This window comes from Equus caballus, chromosome 4, assembly GCF_041296265.1.
Source record: "Equus caballus isolate H_3958 breed thoroughbred chromosome 4, TB-T2T, whole genome shotgun sequence".
NCBI classification, from domain to species: domain Eukaryota; kingdom Metazoa; phylum Chordata; class Mammalia; order Perissodactyla; family Equidae; genus Equus; species Equus caballus.
The window spans coordinates 17450716-17472592 of record NC_091687.1 but is presented as its reverse complement, the minus strand read 5'-3'; the positions used below and the strand labels follow the sequence as shown (position 1 = coordinate 17472592).

The following is a 21877-nucleotide window of genomic DNA, read 5'->3' as shown; positions in this document are numbered from 1 at the left end:
CTGTACAAATGGGGTACAAGTTTCTTCTGCGTGCTGCCCTCAGAGTTGGGGCCGTCACTGGGGGTAGGGAGATTGGGGGGGTGCTTTGCTCATGGCTTGTACTTTTCATCTCCGATTCTGAGATCCCTCTCACCTGAATTATCATCTCTAAAATACACTGGATATGAAATTGTTCTGAAAAGCTTTCTCAAAACCAAATAACAGGCATAGTTTGGGACTGTCAGCATAGTTGGAGCTGTCAACACAGCACCATCCTGGCAGCGGGCACACCAGTGTGGGCTGGTTGGAACCTGGGTGTGGCCCCATTGTACAGGTGGAAGAGAGACTCAGTGCTCCCCAGTTCCGCGTTCTTCCTCCCCAGTGGGATAAGAACCTTCCTGGCCTCACAGGCATGTCAGAAAGACTCTGTGAGCTTCCTGGGGAGCACATGCCAACTGAAGCATCGCATTATTGTCACCTTTTAGAGGCACTTTATGTAGACTGTGTGGGTGTTAACAGTTGCTGCTATCTCAGATTCAGCAAACTGTGTGATTTATTCTTTATAAATTGGTAGTGGTGTATCCTTGCTAATTATCATCCATAGTTGCCTTCACCTACCCCTTTGCTGTTTTGTTGAACTTTTTGCTTCACTGACGTTTTGTACAAAGTCCTACAGTAATGGAGGATGTTCGTTGCTAAAACTATCAGCGCTCACCCTTTGCAGCAGCTTCCTTTCAGCAGATGAATTGGCTGAGCAAGGTAGTGTTTAGGGCCGTGTTAACTGTTGTTTGCTTTCTTCCACTTTACAGGGAGCTTGACGGCTCTGGTGTGTCAGCATTCCATCACGCCCTTGGCCTTGCCCTGCAAGCTGCTCATTCCAGACAGAGGTATGCCGTCAGGTCCTCCGTGCCGCTGGCTCTCGGTGGGATCCCTGCAGTGTGTCAGGCACACCGTGTCAGGGATCCATAAAAACCCATTGAGAACAATCAGACATGAATTTTTTCTCTTTCACATACTCTGTGCGTAAACCCTAAGAAGGTTGACTAGCTTACCCAAGTCAAGGAAAGAAGAGGGGCCCCATTGCGCCTGCGGTGAAAGCTTTCCATGAAGCAAAGATTCTTACCTCAAACATGTAAAATGCCTAAACTAAGACACCTTCAAGGTCATTTACGTTTAATTTTTTTGATTCTACAGAATCAGCAAAATGTTGATACTATTGAGGTTATGTGCTGGGTGAACTGTTCTCTTTCTGTTTATGTTTGTTTGAAAATACGCGTAATGAAATAACACCATAGCATAGTGGTGTGATCTGACCGTGTGTCCCCAGTTTCCCTGATGATCATTCATTTAAATTCATTCAGAGTCAGTGAGCCATTTTGTGGGACCACATCGTCTCAACTTTGGCTCAGAATGTGGTGATAGTTTCTCTGGCTGGACGGTTGTCACAGACCAGTCCTGTCACCGCCTGGAAATTCAGTCGTGAGTGTCTGACATTGTCGTGCAGATTCTTTGCCCATGAACAGGATTCATTCGTGCGTTTTTTTTGCTCCTTCCTGCAGATCCGTTGGAGGAAATAGCCGAAAGTTCTCCCCAAACGGCGGCCAACTCAGCAGCCGAGCTGCTGAAGCAGGGGGCAGGTCAGTCAATGGCTGTACTTCCCACACCCCCTAGTTATGGCAGAAATGGGAGTCAGACACAGCTTCCTCTCCCACCTTCACTCTGGGATTCCCTTGCTGTGTGTTGGAAGGAGGTTTCCTCTTATAGAAAGCTGCCACAGGGGCTGGGTGGGGCACCAAGAGTCAGCCACAGACCAGGACTCCACAGGCAGGAAATAGCCTTCTGACTCGAACGAGACCAGACTCAGTGGAATAAATGTCAAGTCCTCTGTGTAGTTTGAGGGAAATGTAGTAAGACAGGGCGTGGGTGACCTGCCCCGCCAGCTGTACGTGTAAAAGTCTTCCGGAGATGTGACTCAGTACATCGCTGGAAATGAGCCGACGGTTTGACCCATGCTGCCAGCAGCCCAGGGTGACACAGATGCCCAGGCAGTGAGCTCTCCAGGGCACTGCGTTGTTTTTTATTCATAGACTTTATTTCTCAGAGCAGTTTTAGGATCACTTCAAAATTGAAGGGGAAGTACAGAGATTTCCCATATAACCCCTGCCCCACGCATGCGCAACCTCCCCCATTATCAACATCCACCATCGGAGAGGTGCATTTGTACCACAGTGATGAACCTACGTTGACACGTCTTAGTCACCCCAAGTCCGTGGTTTACATTAGGGTTCACTCTTGGTGTTGTACATTCTGTGGGTTTGGACGAACGTATAATGACTATGTATCCGCCATTACAGTATCTTAGAGAGTATTTTCACTGCCCAAAGTATCCTCTGTGCTCTGCCTGTTCATCCCAGCTCCCACCCCCTGGCAACTACTGGTGTTTTTACTGCCTGCATAGTTTTGCCTTTTCCAGAATGTCATACACTTGGAATCACACAGCACGTAGCCTTTACAGACTGGCTTCTTTCACTTAGTAATATGCATTTTAGATTCCTCCATGTCTTTTCATGGTTTAATAGCTTATTCCTTTTTAGTGCCAAATAATATTCCATTATCTGGATTTACTACACTTTATTTATCCACTCACGTACTGAAGCCCATGTTGGCTGCTTCCAAGTTTTGGCAATTATGAGTAAAGCTGCTGTAAGCATCCGTGTGCAGGTTTTTGTGTGGACATAAGTTTTCAGCTCCTTTGGATAAATACCAAGGAGCACGATTGCTGGATTGTATGGTCAGAGTGTGTTTAGTTTTATAAGAAATTGGCAAACTGCCTTCCAAGGGGCTGTCCCAGTCTGCATTCTCACCAGCATTGGATGAGAGTTCCTGCTGCTCCACGTCCTCATTAGCATTCGGTGTTGTCAGTGTTCTGGATTTTGGCCATCCTGATGGGTGCGTAGTGGTATCTCATTGCCATTTTAATTTGTATTTCCCTGATGACACTATGTGAAGCATCTCTTCATAGGCTTATTTGCCATCTATATATCTTCCTTGGTGGTGTCTGTTAAGGTCTTTGGCTCAGTTTTTTAAATTGGGTTTTTTTGGTGTTTGGTTTTTACTTTTTGTTTGGTGAGGAAGAGTGTCCTTGAGCTAACATCTGTTGCCAGTCCTCCTCCTTTTGCTTGAGGAAGAGTGTCCCTGAGCTAACTTCTGTGCCAGTCTTCCTCTATTTTGTATGTGGCCCACCACCACAGCATATCTTGATGAGCGGTGTGTAGGTCCACACCCGGGATCCTAACCCACGGACCCCAGGCCACCAACGTGGAATGTGCAGACCCAACCACTGTGCCCCCAGGCCAGCCCCTTAATTGGATTTTCTATTTTTTTCTTATTGAGTTTTAAGAATTCTTTGTATATTTTGGGTAACAGTCCTTTATTAGGTGTCTTTTGCAAGTATTTTTTCCCAATCTGTGGCTTGCCTTTTCATTCTCTTGAGAGAGTTTCTCACAGAGCAGAAATTTTTAATTTTAAATTTAGTTTTGAAATCCAATTTATCAATTCTTTCTTCCATGGATTATACCTTTTGTATTGTATCTAAAAACTTATCACTAAACCCAAGGTCATCTAGATTTTCTCCTCTATTGTGTTCTAGAGTTTTATTACAGTTTTTGTTTTACATTCGGTATCCATTTTGAGTTAATTTTTGTGAAGGGTGTAAGGTCTCTGTCTAGATTCGCTTTTTTATATGTGGACGTCCAGTTGTTCCAGCTCCATTTGTTGAAGAGATCATCTTTGCTCCATTTTATTTCCTTTGCTCCTTTGTCAAAGACCAATTGACAATATACGTGGGTGGTCCTGTTTCTGGGCTCTCTATTCTCTTCCATTGATCTATTTATCTGTTCTTTCACCAATACCACACTGTCTTGATTACTGTAGCTTTAAAGTGAGTTTTGAAGTAGGGTAGCATCAGTCCTCCAACGTTGTTTTTCTCCTTCAATATTGTGTTGGCTATTCTGGGTCTGTTGCCTCTCTGTAAAAACTTTAGAATTAGTTTGCTGATATCCATAATATAACTTGCTAGGATTTTAATTGGAATTGCATTGGATCTACAGATAAATTGGGAAGAACTGACGTCTTGACAACATTGAGTCTTCTTGTCCATGAACATGGAATGTCTCTCCATTTATTTAGTTCTTTGATATTTTTCATCAGAGTTTTGTAGTTTTCTTCATATATATATATCTTGTACATATTTTATTAGATTTATACCTAGGCATTTCATTTTTGGGGGTGCTAATGTAAATGGTATTGTGTTTTTAATTTCAAATTCCACTTGTTCTCTGCTAGGAATTTGGAAAGTGATTGGCTTTTGTATATTAACCTTGTATCCTGCAACTTTGCTATAATTGCTTAGTAGTTTTAGACCATGTCACTTTTGCAGCATTAGATGCTGTCCTAGTGGCCCCAGTTTAAGAGGGTTATGGAAAAGCTAGAGACCACAGGGCTCTTGTGGGCCTGCAGCTGTGAGGGAGAGCCATAGCTAGAGAGGACGATGGGGCCCCCTGACTTCAAAACCCTGAATTTCCCCCATTGGAGATCTTTCATAAAAAGTAGATGTTTACTGTCAGAAATGTTGGAATGGGAATTTCTGAGTCTGGGGGAGGATTGGACAGAAACACCTCCATCTGTACCTCATATGTGTAGACTACTTTAGAGTTGTGACTCTGTGATGGAGGTATATGCAATATATAGGTATTTTCTTGTAATTTCCTCCATACAGTCTGCATTATTCTGTGCAGTTTTTCTCTGTAAAACTACACATCACTATGCCTATCACCCAGCTGATGTAAAATCTCTCTGGTTTCAAAAGGAATGTTTTAGAGTTTAACTCACTTTAGACCATCCTTGAAGGATAAGTTATCTGTGGTCAGAAGAAAGGTGACAGGAGTTTGTGCAAGTCTGCTAGAACTTGAAGCTCCAAACGAACAATGTAGCTATGCCAGTCCTGGGTTCAAGTCCAGGCTTTTTGACTTGAGGGTTTTGACACTCAGCGTTTTGACCTCTGGTAAATCACTTAGCCCTGCAGCCCTCAACATGGTAAAAATAGTAATCTCTCCCCAACACAGATGACTAGGACTTTGAAAAATGCCTTGGGAACTATAACCTGGTCACATAAGCTATTGTTGTATTCCTGCCGCCCCACTTTCATGTAAAAACCCTTTCTCTGGCCCGAGAGGAATGGCTTCTCCTGTGCCCTTATCCTTTCCCTGCGTGGGCCCAGCTGGAAGGGCCGATCCTGGGCGACAGTCCCCACACCAGAGACGAGCTCACAGGCCCCAGGTGGTTTTCGGTGGTCCCTGCAGCCCACGAGGGCTCGTAGCCTCCTCATGTCAAAGCAGCAGCTTTCAGGGTTTCTCTCTAAGCTTCAATGTTACGTAACATTTTTGCAATAGATGTTGAATTAGTGGGTCAGTGGATTAGTTGATTATAATCGGGTACCTAGTAACCCTTATTTTTAGATATTAAAGACTTTTCTTCTATTCTGGCTTATCACTTTGAAGTACTCTATCATCTTTTTAAATAACATATGGCACGTGTCAGTAACTCTAGATGTTCTGTTTGTGGGAGAGGTGGCTCTTCCTAGGGACAGGACTTCCGCCAGAACCTGGAGCCCATCTGAGTCGGGCATTTACATGTGAGGGTTCAATTATGACTGCGTTGAGCTTGTGTCTTTATAAAATCTGTCGTTTCTAAAACACATCAAGAGGTTTACATTTCTGTCCAGCTACCTTCACGGCTGATGAGGCACAGACTCTAGTCAGGACACAGAACTGTGGCTGGAGGAGTGAGGACGCTGCCAGGAGCATCCAGTGCCGTCCTCCTCCGGGAGGGTCTCAGGGTTTTGGGAACAAGTGCAGACACTGTGGTCGGAAGCCAGTCGGACTGCTGGTCTCTGATCTCCTCAGGGACTTTGAGTGGGTTTTTTTTCCTTAAACTAAATTTCATTTGTTGCCCTAATTCACTTAGAATCCCGGGCTCCTGGCCTTGCAACAGCTCTTCGAGATCCTCTGGTCCCATTTCCTCATTGTAAAGCTGAGGAAGCTGAGACTCAGAGCGTGAGCGGAGTTGAACGGCGCCGCACGAGGGGCACAGACTTTCAGTTCTCGTGGGTTTAATCCTTTCCATCTGATACCAAGGCTGTTATGGGTCATTCCAGTATCCAAAACAACTTCTGCTTCTGTTTTCAGCCCCGCTCTTACTGGGTTCTTGTTGAAGCAGCAGAATGCAGTATAATTCTGAAAAGAAGGGCCTTTTTCCAGACTTCTGGCGGATTTCCCATACGTGTTAGGGTTGTGTTTTTACCTTGCCACATTGTAAAGTATATTCTCTCTATTAAAGTACTATGTGTTCTTTAAATTAAAAAAAGGAAGATAGATAGAGAAAAGAAAGAGAAAAATGAATTACTCAAAGACCTGTTACCCTGTCCAGCCACTGGATGTTTCTCCTTTTCTCATTGCATAAGAAGTTCACCCACAGATTTTGCAAACACAACATCAGTCTCATTTTGCGTGGCCGTGTAACGGTCTGTCGTGTGAGTCAGCTCCGTCCGGCTCCTCATTCTGCTTCTTTCTAACTTCTCAGTACTGTAGACGATGCAAGGCTGCCTTTCCACGTTCCTTCTTTTTTCTGAATTCTGGAATGTTGCCTTAGGACACATTCCCAGAAGTGGTAGGACGGGGTGAGAACGGGTTGGGTGAGAACCGGTGGACCCGGAGACTCTCCTTGCTCACTGTGGGTGTGACAGCTGCTTTCCTGGACGGTGTCACACGAGACACCACAGCTCCTCAGCCTCACCCCGGCGTGAGCGCTTGTCAGGAGAATTGGGCAGTCTCGGGCCAGGCCCAGTGGGACAAGCGCAGCAGTGGCCCCGCAGGCCCACCTGTCCTCTACTGGAGAGAGCAGGGGCTCTGGGGACAGGTGTGTGCACTCAGAGCTGCCCCTGATGTGCCTTGGTGGGTGGCAGTGCCCCTTCTCTGCTCTGAGGAATGACACCATAGTTCCGCACTGGAGAGATGTCCCCAAACACCAGGCTCCTGCTGCTCCTTACCAAAGGGCCATTTGTGATGCTGCGAGGAAGCGCAGGGTTCTGGGTCATGGCCGCCTGCGGTTGTAAATGTGCCCCCGATCCAGCTGGTGCCCATTTTGTGGGATTTCATTGTAGTTAGATCAAAATTTTCTTTTTTTTCTCTTTTTGTAACTGAATGACTAACATAGCAGTGATAGTAATGGAATCAAAGACAGAATATTCAGCCTCCTAAAATCAGCTGTCTTAACTTTTCCAGGCATCCTTCCAACTCCTTTTCATACACACACATGCTTTTTATTATATAGTTCTAATCATAGCACAGATACAGTTTTCATTCTGCTTTTCCCATTAACCTCTAACATTTTTCACGTTGCTATACAATTTTCATGATTACTATTTGCTGGTTGCTTGCTATTTCATTGAAGGGCTAATTTAACCATTCCCCTATTTTGGGACATAATTTGTTTCCAGCTTTTCCCACCATGGTGAGTATGTGGCTCAAATATCTTGACCTTTGGGTTATTGTCTCACGTGGAGATATTTCCTTTCTCAGTCTTCCCAGAAGTGGGCCATCTACGTTACCGAGTGCAGGCATTTCTTCTGATCCTCCTGGTAAATATTGCCAGGTTACCATCCCGAATGGCTGTCCTGGTTGACACCATCATTCCATAAAAGCACCTCTCTCATCAAAGCTTTGGAGGCACTGAGCATTGGGCAGTTGCAATATTAAGGACTTTTACCAACTTGCTCTGTTTCCCAAGGTGACACAAGTAAACCCCTCAAGTCCAGTCAGGAGCTGAAGGGCAGGTCAGCCACCAGCCGGGCAGCTCTGCTCAGTGTCTTCTCACCTGGCACCGGCGGATGAGGGCAGTGTGGCCAGCTGGAAGGAGGGGAGCTGTAGAGAAGGGCAGCGCTGGCCATGGAAACTCAGCCGTTCAGGAGGGGCCTCTCTGATTTCTAGCTGCCTCTCAGTGTCTCCCTGGGCGAAAATGTGCAGAGGTGGCAGTGACCTTCTAAAAGATGCCTCTGCGGCCAGGACAGTCCCATGGGACTGGTAGGAGGCACTGTCTATGGCTGAGGAAAATCACACTCAGATGCCTCACAGTAACATTAACAGCTCACCCTCAGGAATGTGATAGGAAATTTCTCACTGAGCGCGTGTCCTCCTCTCGGTGCCTGGTACCTGGTAGGTTCTGGTAAACACGGCAGGAGTCAGCATGAAGGTGCCTGGACACCCAGGAGCTGCAAGGCTTCTGGCATATTTCTTAATGTCTCTAGGCCTCCATTTCCTCATCTCTAAATCGGGGATGATAGAATCTTCCTCATAAGACTGAGGTGTGGATTTATGAGGTAATCTCTGTAAAATGTTTAGCCGAGACTGATACAGAAGTGTTATAATGAGCAGCATTACGTGAAGCTCCAAGAAACGAACACAATTATGTTTGAGGTAGAAACTTCTCTTTACATTTTGATAATGGCACAATGCCCTTCTAATAATTATGGGGGTGCAGCATCAAGCCCTTTTTCGTGAGAGAAAGTGAACTGTCGACTAAACTTCATAGGAGAAAGTTGGTGTCTCAGGTGAGACTCGCTGGTGATCCTGAGTGTGGGGAGCCCTGTTGTTCAGAGGAAGGGGCACGCCTTTCAGTCTTTCTCTTGCGAGTGCTGGGCATGCAGTGACACCTGCTCCGGAAACATCGTCACCCGTCTTTGGGCTGCTTGCTTCTTGGGGGTTTTCTGGTATTGGCTGCCTTTCCTCAAGACTCGTCCTTTCCAGTTGGGCTTCTTCTGGTGAATCCAGATTCTGGAGAGCTTTTCACCGCTGCCCTCAGTGAGGTGCCCCTGGACCCGCCCTCACACTCAACCCCGGACAGAGGAGGGGCTTCGCTCCTCTGCTGAACTTGCTGGTGCAGACCCCGGGTCTTGCTGTCTCCCCATCACAGTTACTCTGTGTGCTCACTGAGCAGGGCCTTCTGAATCCTCAGAGCTTCTCAAACTTTAAAAACTAGCTATGAATTGTAGCATCTGCCGTGGAGAGAATGCATGGTTAGCGGCTCAGCACAGTCCTGCGTCTTGGGTGGGGCCGGCCTACGCCATTTCTGTTCATCTGAACCCATCCAAGTGGGGGCGCTGGCAGCGCACGTGGCGACAGGCATGTTTTCTTCTGGGTCTCAGAAGTTGGGGTTATGGGGACCTGCTCCACGGCCGTGCCTCCCAGAGACCCTCCCGAAAGAGAGCAGCGCAGTGAGGTCACAGCAGTCATTTGATTGCTCGGGTCCCAGGAATCATTTTCTTTTCTGTCTGGTGAAAATCTAGAGGCCTTTAAACATGGAGTTACAACATCTGAGACAGTCACATGCAGAGACTGGCATCCAGCAGGCCAGGAGAGCGGATCTGTTCCTGGGGAGGACACAGTCAAGGTGGTGGTCCGGGCCAGGTCAGGGCTCCACTTCAGGCAGAGTCCAAGTGTCTTGTGGGTCACACTGAAGTCCCATGTTGGCTTCGGCTTGATCTGCAGGGATCCAGGCTTAGAGGGCCATCTGGCTGTTTACAAAGCCCTGTTCACTCTCAGCTGTTTACTTCCCCCAGGAACAGACCACCGATGACAAGCCCCTAGCCCCTCGGCAGCGTGGGGAGCAGGGGTGGGACACAGACAGAACTGGCTGTCCTGGGTTTTTCACAGGCTGTGATCTGAGTTACCACAAATCGCTCACTCTCAGCAGCTCTTTCTGGACGCCCACCACTTTCGGAACTCTGAGCAGGGTGGTTGTTTGGGGTTCAAGACTGCATGCTCCCCTCTCAGACACTTCCTTAGCTACAGTTGTGGTTGGGCTCTAATCCCTCCCAGACCCCTACTGAGGCTGCCGAGGTGCCTCCAGAACCAGCTGGGGACACCAGGTGTAAATAATGCAGCAGGGGTGAAAGCTCATCCTGGGGCCAGTGGGAGGGGTGACCTGTTTATCCTCCTTATCTGCCTTGGGACAAGTGTGTCTCTGGGTCACTCACTCTCTACGCCTTTGGAATTAGGCAAAGGGCGTTTGCCTTAAATGCATCCAGCACAAGCTATATGTGCGAGTCATTCATCAACCCCAGGGACACTGCTGGTGACTGCCCATGTGTCTGACAGATGGGTTAACAAGCTGCCCCTTGGTGTCTTGCAGCCTGCAATGTGTGGTACCTGAACTCTGTGGAGATGGAGTCCCTTACCGGCCACCAAGCTGTCCAGAAGGCCCTGAGCATCACCCTTGTCCAGGAGCCGCCTCCCTTGTCCACAGTTGTGCACTTCAAGGTGTCAGCCCAGGGCATCACCCTGACGGACAATCAGAGGAAGTGAGTGTGCCCAGGCAGCCAAGGCTGCGTGCGGGGGTAGGGTTTATGTCTCACCTGGGCATTAGACTCTGCCAGCTCTGCTAATCACCTAGATGGTGCTTCTGGGCGGGTTAGTGGTCATCAGGCAAAAGCAGTCAGTAATCCATGGGGCCAGCCCTGTGGCCTAGTGATCAAGTTTGGTGTGCTCTGCTTCAATGGCCTGGGTTTGTGGGTTTGGATCCTGGGTGCAGACCTATACCACTTGTCAGCTATGCTGTGGCAGTGACCCACATATAAAATCGAGGAAGACTAGCAACAGATGTTAGTTCAGGGCTAATCTTCCTCAGCAAAAAAAAAAAAGTAGTAACCCAACGTCCATCCAGGCTTTCCTCTGTCATCAAATTTGTCCCACAAGCCACATATAAACTATTAATATTTGGTCCAAATGCTTTTTTCTTAGGAATCAGTAAAATATATATATATATTTGGACCTTTGAGTGTCACACATATGTCTAATGTGCAAATGCAAAAATCTTTGAAATCTTTTCTGTCAAAACACTTGGAGATTATGATCAAATCCACTTGTCTTTGATTCGGTATCATTACTTCTGTGTGGTCATCCCATTTCAGATGAGAGTGTGACCTTGACAGATATTATTTCTGTATCTAAATAATATTAATTATTATTTAATGACAGTAGAAGAATATATAAGAACAATTAATATTAAAAATTAAACATTATCTAGATATTATGTTATAATATTAAATGTGATCTAGATAGTATTTGAATATCCATATAACAATACTATTTCAGTCTCAAGTGACTTTCATGAGAGTTGTCACTGAGTCGGTTCTCCTTGAGCAGATGTTCCAACAGGAGCATTTTTGGAGCCCCGGCCTGAGCAAGGAGCAGCGTCGGGTACACGGACAGAACATCTCAGGATCAAAGGCATCTCAGATGCAGTTATTACTTATTAGTTGTGGAAACAGCCTGGTGTTATTGATAAGGGAGCCAGGTCGTCAACCATGAAACCAGAGTGACGGCAGGAGCTTTAAGGGGCTGCAGCCACTCCCCTCGTGTCAGCCAGGGAACAGAGCTCAGACCAGGTACTCCTGGCACCACGGAGCCCTTCATGCCTGCCCCAGAGCTGGTCCCGAGCGTGGGGAGGTCTCCGGCCCCCTGCTCTCAGGGTGAAGCATTTTGGGGGGTTTCACTCATAAGCCTTTACCAGCTGAGGAAAGGCGTGTTGGGGGACGTGGGCTCTGCTGCTCAGATCTGGTCCCCTTGCCCCCCACCTCTTACTAGCAGCGTGACTGTGGGCAGGTCCTTCACCCCATGACACTCAGTTTCTTCGCCTTTCCAACTGCACCGAAGTAACGGTCTCGGGATTTTAGTGACTCGAATGAAATGCCTGGCAGGTGCCCGCACAGCCAAAGGGTGGGCCCACCGTCTGGTCAGGAAGCACAGCTTCTTTGTTCACAGCATCTCTGTTCCCTCCTGCCAGCCCCATGCTTTTTCTGTATCTCATTTCACTGTGGCCTTATAAACCCTAGGGGTAGGCCATGTCCACAGCATTTAGGGGCTGTTCTATTGCAAGAGACAGAATCCGGATTCGGCCTGGCTGGTGCCGACAAAGGGGCTCTGTCCTCCCCTACCACCATCGTTAGCAGGCAGCAGGGAGGGTGCTGCCAGCCTCAGGGGTCCCTGACTGAAAGATGTCCAGGCCCTGCCCAACCCTTTCCAATGTGCTGGCCTCTCTCTCTTCCTGATGAGCTGTCTCCCTGCACCAGGAGCAAAGCCACTAGTGTGAGGGGACACTGCCCCTTCCCCAGGAGGAGGAGGGGCCAGCCGAGCAGGGCACCGGGCACGGGACCTCGTGCCCACATGGGCCTGGGGCAGGTGGTGCTTACAAGAGTGGGGAAGGCTGGCAGGTAAAACAAAGGACTCTATGCTGTGAGCCAGGACGAGCAGGTAGTTCCACCAGGACCGTGGTGGCCCGGCATTACCGGTACCTCCTGGTGGGATGAATGTGTGCAGAGCTTGACGGCTCACCATGTGCCATCAGATTCGCTGTGGTGCCTGATTTGGATTCCTGTCCTGGAGAGGGCGGGCCACTCCCTGTGCCCTTGCCACAGGCGAGGAAAGGAAGGCTGGAGACACTGGTGGTTCCCCGAGATGCTGGTGGGAAGGTCAGGTGTCACTCACCGTCCTCCTCCGTCTGTCGGACTCTTCATTCTGACTCTGTCCACCGGGCGGCTGACCACTCACGATTTCACTGCAAGGCTCCCCGTCATCTGCAGCTTGCTTCTGTCCCGAGAACCGCTCTGCCCGGCTTCATGGGTCTGCCGACTAATGAGCAGACTCTCTGCTCTTCTCTCCAGACGACTAGTAAAGCGTAGAGTAGGCTCTGCCCCGGATCTCCTCATGGGGGCCCTGCCCGGTGCCTCCGGGACACCTTGAAGCCCCAGTAACAGATTCTTCCTCCCCGTGTCCCTCCCCACAGGCTCTTCTTCCGGAGGCACTACCCCGTGAGCAGCGTGATCTTCTGTGCATTGGATCCGCAAGACAGGAAGTAAGAAATGTGTATTTTTATTAAGCAACACATATACTTTCTTTTCTCCTGTAAGTTAATTTTTAAAATAACATAAATCTTATCTTTTTTCCTTTCCTTCGCAAGGTGGATCGCAGACGGCCCGAGCTCGAGGTGAGTTGCCCGCCCGTCTCAGTCACACCCCAAAGGTGGATCCTGATCCAAACTTCCAAAGGGCCTGGCGGGGAAGTGACTGACTGGTGCCAGCGGGTTTGGGTTTTGCTTTAAACAAAGATGGAAGTGTTCTCCTTGTGAAGAAGGGGCCTGTGGAGGGTTAGCTTTGGTGCTTTCTCCTCCCTGAATGTGAGCTGTTTACCACTGGCCCATGAAGTGTGGTGTAAATAGTGGGAAGCAGATGGCGCCATTCTGGCCGTTCAGGAACCGGTGTGGATGGCAGTGATGTTGCGGTCAGGGCGTTAGGAGGCCGGCCTGTCTGTGTGTGAACAGGAAGGAACAAATGTTCGGGGTTTACCAGACACAGGGAGGACCGTCTCATCCTGCCCTCCCTCCGTGGCAGGCCGGGCCGGGCCAGGCCGGGGCAGTGTGGCCTCAGAATCCTCGAGACTGTCCGCGCTCCCACAGGCGACCGCTTCTGTGTAACCTAAATTGGAGAACCATGGATGTTGAGTCACAGGTGTCCTTTCCTAGGATTCTTCTCTCACATTCCTTGTTTGTCTCGGGATCTGATCAAGTGCCTGGAGGCCTCCCCAGTCCCCAGGTGGGGCCGTGCCCTGCTGCCCTGACCTCTGGCGCACAGGGCTCACTGCCCTTCCAGCAGTCTGGAATGTGCGACCTCGTCGGGGTACTGAGTGCCGCCAGCCAAATCCCTCCCATGGTGTGGAAACCACTGAGCTTAAACAAAAAATTCCTTCATTTTCCTAAGAAGGAGAAGAAAGGACTCTGCCAGGGGTTTGGATACGGACAATGGCAGCTATTGTGTAAGTTCGGGGCTCATGAGAGCTATTCAGATAAAGGCTTCAATTCTTCTGAGAAAAATAATTAGACGCACTGTTCTCTTAAGAGTTTCCTTAACTGCTGTAGTTTGTAACTCAGGCGTACGAGGCTGAGAAGGGAGCCCCTGGCGTGTTTTCCCTCCCGTGGCCCCAGTGGGTGGGAGCATCGACATCCAGGCAGGGCTGGCTGCATCCCGCTGCATCTTGCAACCAGGCTGGGGTGTTGGTACCCCCGCAGGCTGCGCTCCCATCTGCTCTGACTGCTTGGAGCTCAGCGATCTGCACTGACAAGCCTCTGGAGAATTCGGGACGGGCAGGGAGAAGTGGCTTTGGTGCGAGTCCCAGACCATTCACCTGCCGTCACCCTCAGGTTCCTCACCTGCAAAGTGGGAGCAACAGCATCCTGCCTGCAGGGTTGTGAAGTGGGGAGAGAAGGTGTGGACAGGTGTCTGGCAGGTGTGTGGCCCCTGGCAGGTTTCAGATAAGTGGCAGGCTGAGGTGGTAGGAGAAAGCGAGGTTCGCACACACACCCGGGCCTTGCAGGTTGGGACGCTGGCCTCTGACCTCAGCTTTCTTTTTGCAGAGTCTTTGGATTTGTGGCCCGGAAGCAAGGCAGTGCCACAGACAACGTGTGCCACCTGTTTGCAGAGCATGACCCTGAGCAGCCCGCCAGCGCCATCGTCAACTTTGTGTCAAAGGTCATGATCGGCTCCCCTAAGAAGATCTGAGCCCTTTACAGCCCAGTGACTCCTGAGGGCTGGGGCGGCCCCCACTGTGTAGCCAACTGTGACCCTGACATCCCCAGCCCAGGAGGGGACGGGGCTCCTCCAACTTTACAAACACAAGAACAAATAGCCCCGCCGTTACTGGCCTCTCCCAAAAGAAACTGCTCCCCGACACATTTCTGTCACCGAGCGCTTTCTGAGTGGAAGAAGGCAGCACCAGGTGCACCCTCCCAGGCTCCGTGCTGGAAAGGACCATTCAAGGAGACGGGGTCCCTGTGTCTCTTGCACGATGGTCTTTGTGGCAAGGAGGGGCACCCAGTGGTGCTGTGCTCTGCTATGGCCCTGAGTGACCAGCGGCGCCTCACCGTCATCGTCGCCGTCACAGAGTGCTGCTGTCCATCTGACGCCCCAGAGGGAGGCCTCTGTCCTCCCACGATGAGGATGCTGATGAAATTGAGAGGGAGTGCATGTTTGATGAAGGTTCGTGCAGGTCAGGCCCTTCCGGAATGCTGGCGTCATGAGCAAGGGGACAACATGATGGGCTGTGAGGACGAGGGAGATCACCTGATCACTCAGGGAGGGGCTCTGTGATGCCAAAGAGCCTCACCCTCGTGTGGCGACAGCTCCGGCCTCCCGCTCACACTCCTGGTCTGCGTGGTGCGCTGGGCCGTGAGAGGAAAAAGTAAGAAGATGGAAGTAAAACGCCATTTCCAAATAATTTATATTTTACTTATGCCAAATTATTTATGATAACAATTTGCCATTGCTCTCCTCTACTGGTGTCTAAATGCTGCAGCTGCCAGGCTGGGGTTTTAGGAGGAGCATCCGTCCCGTGTCAGATGCACCTGAGATAGAGGGTGCATCACTTGTCAACGATGCTGTGGACCATCTCCCACGTGCAGCTACCAAAAGGCGGTTTTGCCTCAGGCATCCTACCCCAACATTGATCATCGATATGTCATTTCCAGGCTGCAGATGCCGTCTTTTCTGGGGAGGAAGGTTCTGGAAGGGTGGGACACACTTAGGTGTACACTCAGCTGTTCATGGTCATCTTGGGGCCAGGTAGAGATTGCCCAGAGCACTGCTGCCTTTTGGAAGCTCTCGTCTGTCTTGTCCACACCTATTGACTCCTGTTGGGATCTTGTGTGTCTCTGGCATCCTGAGCAGGGAGAGGAAGATGAGAATGAACCTCAGTCCTTCCAGGCTATTTTTGAAGGCCACTTTTCTGCACCACCTTAGCCACGGCATCGGGTGTGCTGTATACGCTGACACGAGTATTGCAGTGCCGTGGTCTGTCTGCCTGAATCCATCCATGGTCAGAGGTTTGGGAGAAGCCGATGGTCCTATAAATCCCCTGGAGCGAGAGATGGAGCTGGGCAGCATCGTGATAACGTCCTGGTCTCCCTCCCCATAACCCAGGGCACGCCACAGGCCCTCGATCCACCATGAACAGGCCACTCGGCTCTGTTTTCCACGTTAGGCACCAGCTCTCCCATCGCCCAGGAATCACTGGCGTTGGGATCGTGCTGGAGTTTGGAAATGTGCTTTGTGAATTCTCTGTTTTGAAGTGGGGCAGAGACAGACTTGGCGATGAGCAGAGTTGCAGTCGCCGAATTGCAGTGGGCATTGTGTGCGTGCGTGTGTGTGTGTATAAAAGTAGGTGAATGAACGAGTCCACTGTTTAGCTCCTATTGATGCACCAAACGCAAGTGCCTCATTTCTGTGCCAAATGTTTGCCTTGGTCTTTGAGGACCTTCTTTCCTGACACGTGTTGGCGTGGCTGTTAAAGGGAACGTGCTGACATCTCCCAGGGCCCTGAGGTCTTGGTCCTTGGTGGCGGCATCTAGCATTTTCAGTTTTCACTCACTGCAGGAATCCGGCCCAGGGGACTAAGGTTTGTGCTGTCCCCAAGAGGTGCCTCATCCTGAGATGGCTTATACCCAAGTTTGACCCAAAGACTGCAGGCTGGGTCCCTTATCCTCCTGATGAGGGAAGAGAGGGCTCATGTAGAAATCAGAGCGAGGGAGGAGCATGGGACTCAGGAGCATGAGCTGCCGGAATCACAGACATCAGGGCCTCCCGCAGCAGTCCTTGTCAGAGCGTTCGAGAGGCCGCGCACATTTGCCTTTGAAACCGACCTTTACTCTCAGTGGTCAAGGGCGTCCGGAAGTTTGCTCCAAGCAAATGGCTCCCTCTGAGGAGCCAAAGGAAGCCGATACCCCAGTTTCTGACGAGCTGGTACGACAGGTCTCTTCGTGTGTTACATGTGCGTTAAACGGAACAAGATGAGTCCGTGAACTTTGTGCTCAGACTGCGGCGAGCCCCACCGCCAGTTCTGGCTCCTGGGCACACAGGGGAAGGAAGCTTTGCCAGGCATCTAGCCTCTGGGACACCAGTGGGCACAGGGGTGCTGTCCCGGGGAGTTCGCGAGAACAGCACCCCACGAGGGTCGCAGCCAGGGTCCTGTTAACCTGCTCATTAACCATGTGCTGTACTCCTCCAGTGTTAACCTATAACCATGTTAAGTCCTACCACATTTAAGGGTCTCCGTGTGTATCCTCAGCATCAAAGACCTCGTCGTGTCTCCTAATCTGCCTTACCTATTAGTGGGTATTTTTACTTTTCTTATATTGTAAAAAATATATCCAGTATGTAAATGAATGTCCTATAAATCCTTTGTATAGTCATTTTCTCTGCTCTTTAAATATCATCTCTATTCAGAGTATAATAAAATTATAAACTTGGTAAGCCTCAGTGAGGCGGGCCATTTGTTTGTTGTGTTGGATGGAAGCGCCCCGAAGGGTGTGTGCAGGTGTGTACGTGTGTGTGTGTGTGTGTGTGCGCGCGTGTGCAGGTATGTATGTGTGTGCATGCACGTCTGCCTGTGTGTGTGTTTATCTGGGAGCTTGAAGGGGATTGTTTATGGATTAGTGGATTCAGTTATAAATTCATCTATGTTTGCCATCAGGAACATATTTTAAGATTTCTGCCCAGAAACTTTTGAAAAATTGTGTTAGGAGGTTTTAAGAATTTATAACATGTGACACTGATCATAGTTACTGATAGGTTTTAATGTTCAGTCCCTGATGGAACTTTCCAGGTGTCTACCGAGTTGGGCACTGAACTTGAATATAAAAAGTCTAGTGGGTTCACCTATTTTCTGAATAGGTGCTGGTGGCAGGCCCAGTGCCCTTCTGGCTCTCCTGGGCTAGTGGAGTTTGTCCCCCCAACCAGGTGGGGGCCCATGGTGCTGGCTTTCTGCTCCCTTGGGTCTGGGTCCCTCTGTTGGTTGACCTCACTCCTGAGTTAGGTGATGGGGATACAAGACCCCACTGCCCTCATTTCCTCTGTGTCCTAAAGCCCAGAGCAGCTCTGTCACAGCAGGACGCAGAGTGGCTGCCATACGTACCGGGGCCCACATCTGTGTCACACCCAGGTGCCAGTGGGTGGACGGTCAGTGGGCCAGATGGGGCCCCACCTTCCTCTCTCACTGTAGGCTCTGGCACAGATGCAGTTACCGTCGTCCTCAGGCTCAGGGCTGAGGTATGGCCCTTTACGTAGCTTAACTCCCGTGACCGTTTCCTCTCCAAGTCAGGAAAGAAGAGTACCTGGGCTCGTTTTGCTCACAGACAGATGGTGAAGATTTCACTTAACTGTCCGCTGCCCACCCTGTGGCTGGTGCAGGGCTGCTACTTTCCCATCTGGTGAGTGGCAGAGGCAGCGTGTTTCCTCTGCGTGTACTGGGAAGGTGGACTTGCAGTGGTCCCAGTGTTGATGCTAAGAGTGGAAGGCAGAGTGGGTGAAGGTGGGTTGTCTTGTCTGACAGGAGGCTCCCGCTGAGCCCTTGAAACCCTTGACCAGCATCACAGCAGGGAGTAAGGTGGGCAGGGAACCCTTTTGTTATGGTGTACTTTCCAAGAACACAGTCTGGATTTGTCATGATGGTCCCGAGCTGCCCAGAGGCCTGTTGGAGACCCAGTGACCACCAGGCCTTCCTGGAGAAGCTTCTGCCCTGTGCAGGAGTGTCATGCTTCATATTAATCACTTAACGATTAATTAGTGCTGGGCATCTGGACCTTGTCCCCTTGGGGTCATGCATCTATTAGTGATGGGCACCTCGACCCCACCCACTCAGGGTCATGCATCTATTAGTGATGGGTACCTGGGTCCTTCCCACTTGGGGGTCATACATCTATTAGTGATGGGCATTTGGACCCCGCCCACTTGGGGTCATGTGTGATGGCCCCTCAGCCCTATCCACTTGGGGTCATCTATTAGTGGTGGGTGGCTGGGCCCTGCCCACTCAGGGTCATGGATTTATTAGTGGTGGGACCCTCAGCCACTCACCATCTGATCCTCCATCATGGTTTCTCATCTTCCTGTATAGGTTTGTATGTGGTCAGCATGGTCGTGGGTTGAGCTGCCCATGGCTGTGGGGGCCACATTTCACAGAGCAAGGGAATGGAGCAGGGCTCAAAGTTGAAATGGAGTTTCCAGGTGGGTTAGGGGGCCTGGGGTGGTGCTGGGGAGGGACATTTCATGACATGGGATTGGCTGTATCTGGACGCATTTGGTCAGCAGGGCTGCTGAATTGGTAACAAGAAAAATGGTCCAAGAGCAAATGGCCTTAAAATTCCTAAAGAATCAGAGGCTACAGTGCCAAGCCCAGGCTGGGCGAACAGTGGGGGTGGGAGTGTCACTTTGGGGGGCTCCCAGCAAAAGGGATTCAGCCTCAACAGTTGGCCTGGCTCAGGAAGCCTCTTTGTTTCCATGGATCTGAGATTTTCCTCCCCATTCCAGAGACACCAGGTTGGTGGTAGAGCACCAGCAGGGTGTCCTGCCTGTCGACGAAAATAATCCATAACCAATCTGAAAATTTGGGAGAGTTTATTCTGAGCTAAAATGTGAGGACCATGGCCCGGGGCCTTTCTTCCTGAAGGAAGAAAGGGCACCGAAGAAGTGGGGCGCACAGAGTGGTTATATACCCCCAAAGAGGATGTTTCACATATGATTGAAATGTCCCTTTTACAATAGTCACGAGACTGCTCTGTCAGCACAGCGATTGATGGACACAGCAGGTAGGTTTGCTGTCTCGGTGAACACAGCAGGGTGGCAGGTCTGATGTCTCGAGCTGGGTGGTCACAGGTGAGCTGGGTGGTCATAGGTGAGTGCAGCAATCAGTTCCTAGCCTAAGGAAAGATGCTTATCCTTAAGGAAATGCCAATGTGGGGGTAAGTCACACCTTTATCTTATGGCTATTTGTTCTTGCCATAGTAAATGTTTAAAGCAGATATATAATGCATGCTCAATGGCCATGGTCAGGCCCTTTTGGGGGAAAAAAAAAACAAAGTCAGGCCGAATTAGGTTTACACCAAATGGCTTCCTCATGCACTCCAATATATCCTATTGCTTGCCATTTCTATTTGTCATGCCCCACTTAGGAAGCACACTGTGTCTGCCACAGGCAGAGGATCCCCCACAGCAAATGCTAGGCCAGGGACGCCTCTCAGGGCCATGGGCCTGCAACCCCCTCCCTCACTGAGACACCCTCGACTTTCAGGCAGCAGCATCAGGGACCAGCCAAGCCTCAGGGCACCAGGTAAGCCACGCAGACCAAAACTGCAGACCAAAACTGCATGTTAACGACTGTGATGGCTGAACTGTCAATGAGACTGCAGCCCAGCAGCCAGGATCTGGCACTACAACTAACCAGGGCCAGGCCCGCTGACAAATAAGATTCAAATAGGACCCAGAGTGTCCTAACATAACTGCCACAATAGCGTGGATACAACAGAAAATTACCTATCCTACCAAGAACCAAGAAATTTGCAACATAGATGAGCAAAGACCATTAGTCAACGATGCCAACGTGACGATGAGTCAAGTGCTGGAATTACCTGGCAAGGATTTAAAGCAGACACTGAAACAATGCTTCAGTTAGCAAGTCTGAATTCTCTTCAAACAAATGAAGAAACAGAAACAAAACCACAGCAAAGAAATAGAAGTTATGAAAAAGAACCAAGCAGAAATTACAGAACTAAAACATAGAAAACAAATTAAAAACCCACTGGAGGCTCAGTCGCAGATCGGAGACAACAGAGGAGGGGACCAGTGAACTTGAGGACAGAGCAAGAGAATGTCTGATCTGAACAGCAGAGACAAATAGACTTTAAAAAATGGGGGGTCCTGTGGACAATAACAAAAGATCCAAGATTTGTACCGAGTCCCAGAAGGAGAGGAGAAGAAGAGTGGGGCTAAGGAGTGCTTGAAGAAATGGCCCAAAACTCCCCAAATTCAGCAAAAGACACGAACTTATAGATTCAAGAAGCTGAGTGAACCCCAAACAGAAGAAACAAGAACAACAAAACTATGTACAAGACTCAAATTAAACTTCTGACAAGTGAAGACAAAAAATCTTGGGAGCTGCTAGAAAGAAATGGGGGGTTATGTATAGGGACAAGCCAGTTTGAATAATGGGGGACTTCTCGTATTAAATCATGGAGGCCAGGAAGAAGTGAGACATTTTTCAAGGTTGAGAGAAATGGAACATCAACTGTGAATTCTATAGTCAGTGAAACTATCCTTCAGGAGTGAAGGAAAAACAAAGACATTCTCAGGCAAAGGAAAACTAAAAGAATTAGTTGCTTCAGGCCTACTCTTAAAGATTGGCTGAAGGAAGCACTTCAGACGGAAAGGAAATGATAAAAGAATCTTGTAGCATCGGGAAGGAAGAAGGAACAACAGAGAAAACAACTGACTCTGTTCTTCCTCACAAGTTTTGTAAATCAAATATGATTGGAATAAAAATAGCACCATGTGATAAGAAAAGGATGTTTCAAAGTGAGGAAGGTGCAGGAACCCAAATGGAGGTGACATTTCCACACTCTAACCCAAGTGGTGAAATGCTGATGCCAGCAGACAGTGATAAATCAAATATATGCAGTCCTGCGCTGCTTAACAATGTTTCAGTCAACGACCTCGCCTACGACGGTGGCCCCCTAAGATCAGTACCCTGGAGCCTAGTTGTGTGGTAGGCTGCACCATCCAGGTTTGTGAAGTACACTATGATGTTCGCACAACGACGAAGTCTCCTAATGACTCATTTCTCAAAACATGTCCCTGTCATTTAGCATGACTATATTGTAATAGCCAGATTACATTAAATTAGTGATTAAAGAAGTGATTTAACAACCACCACAGAAACTACACAGAAACATATACTCAATAGCACTAAAT

At 49.3% G+C, this 21877-nt stretch overlaps 1 protein-coding gene across 26 annotated transcripts in view; it reads left to right on the top strand.

Annotated features, from left to right (window-relative positions):
- TNS3 (tensin 3) overlaps positions 1-17395 on the top strand; it is a 260591-nt gene extending 243196 nt beyond the window's left edge. For all 26 annotated transcript variants that reach the window (XM_023639034.2, XM_023639038.2, XM_023639036.2 and 23 more), the window contains 6 exons: positions 789-866; positions 1539-1616; positions 10225-10393; positions 12877-12945; positions 13051-13077; positions 14500-17395. In XM_023639034.2, the coding sequence (XP_023494802.1) occupies positions 789-866; positions 1539-1616; positions 10225-10393; positions 12877-12945; positions 13051-13077; positions 14500-14644 (566 nt within the window). In that variant the 3' untranslated portion in view covers positions 14645-17395. The remainder of the gene's footprint in view (positions 1-788; positions 867-1538; positions 1617-10224; positions 10394-12876; positions 12946-13050; positions 13078-14499) is intronic.
- The last annotated feature ends 4482 nt before the right edge of the window (positions 17396-21877 follow it).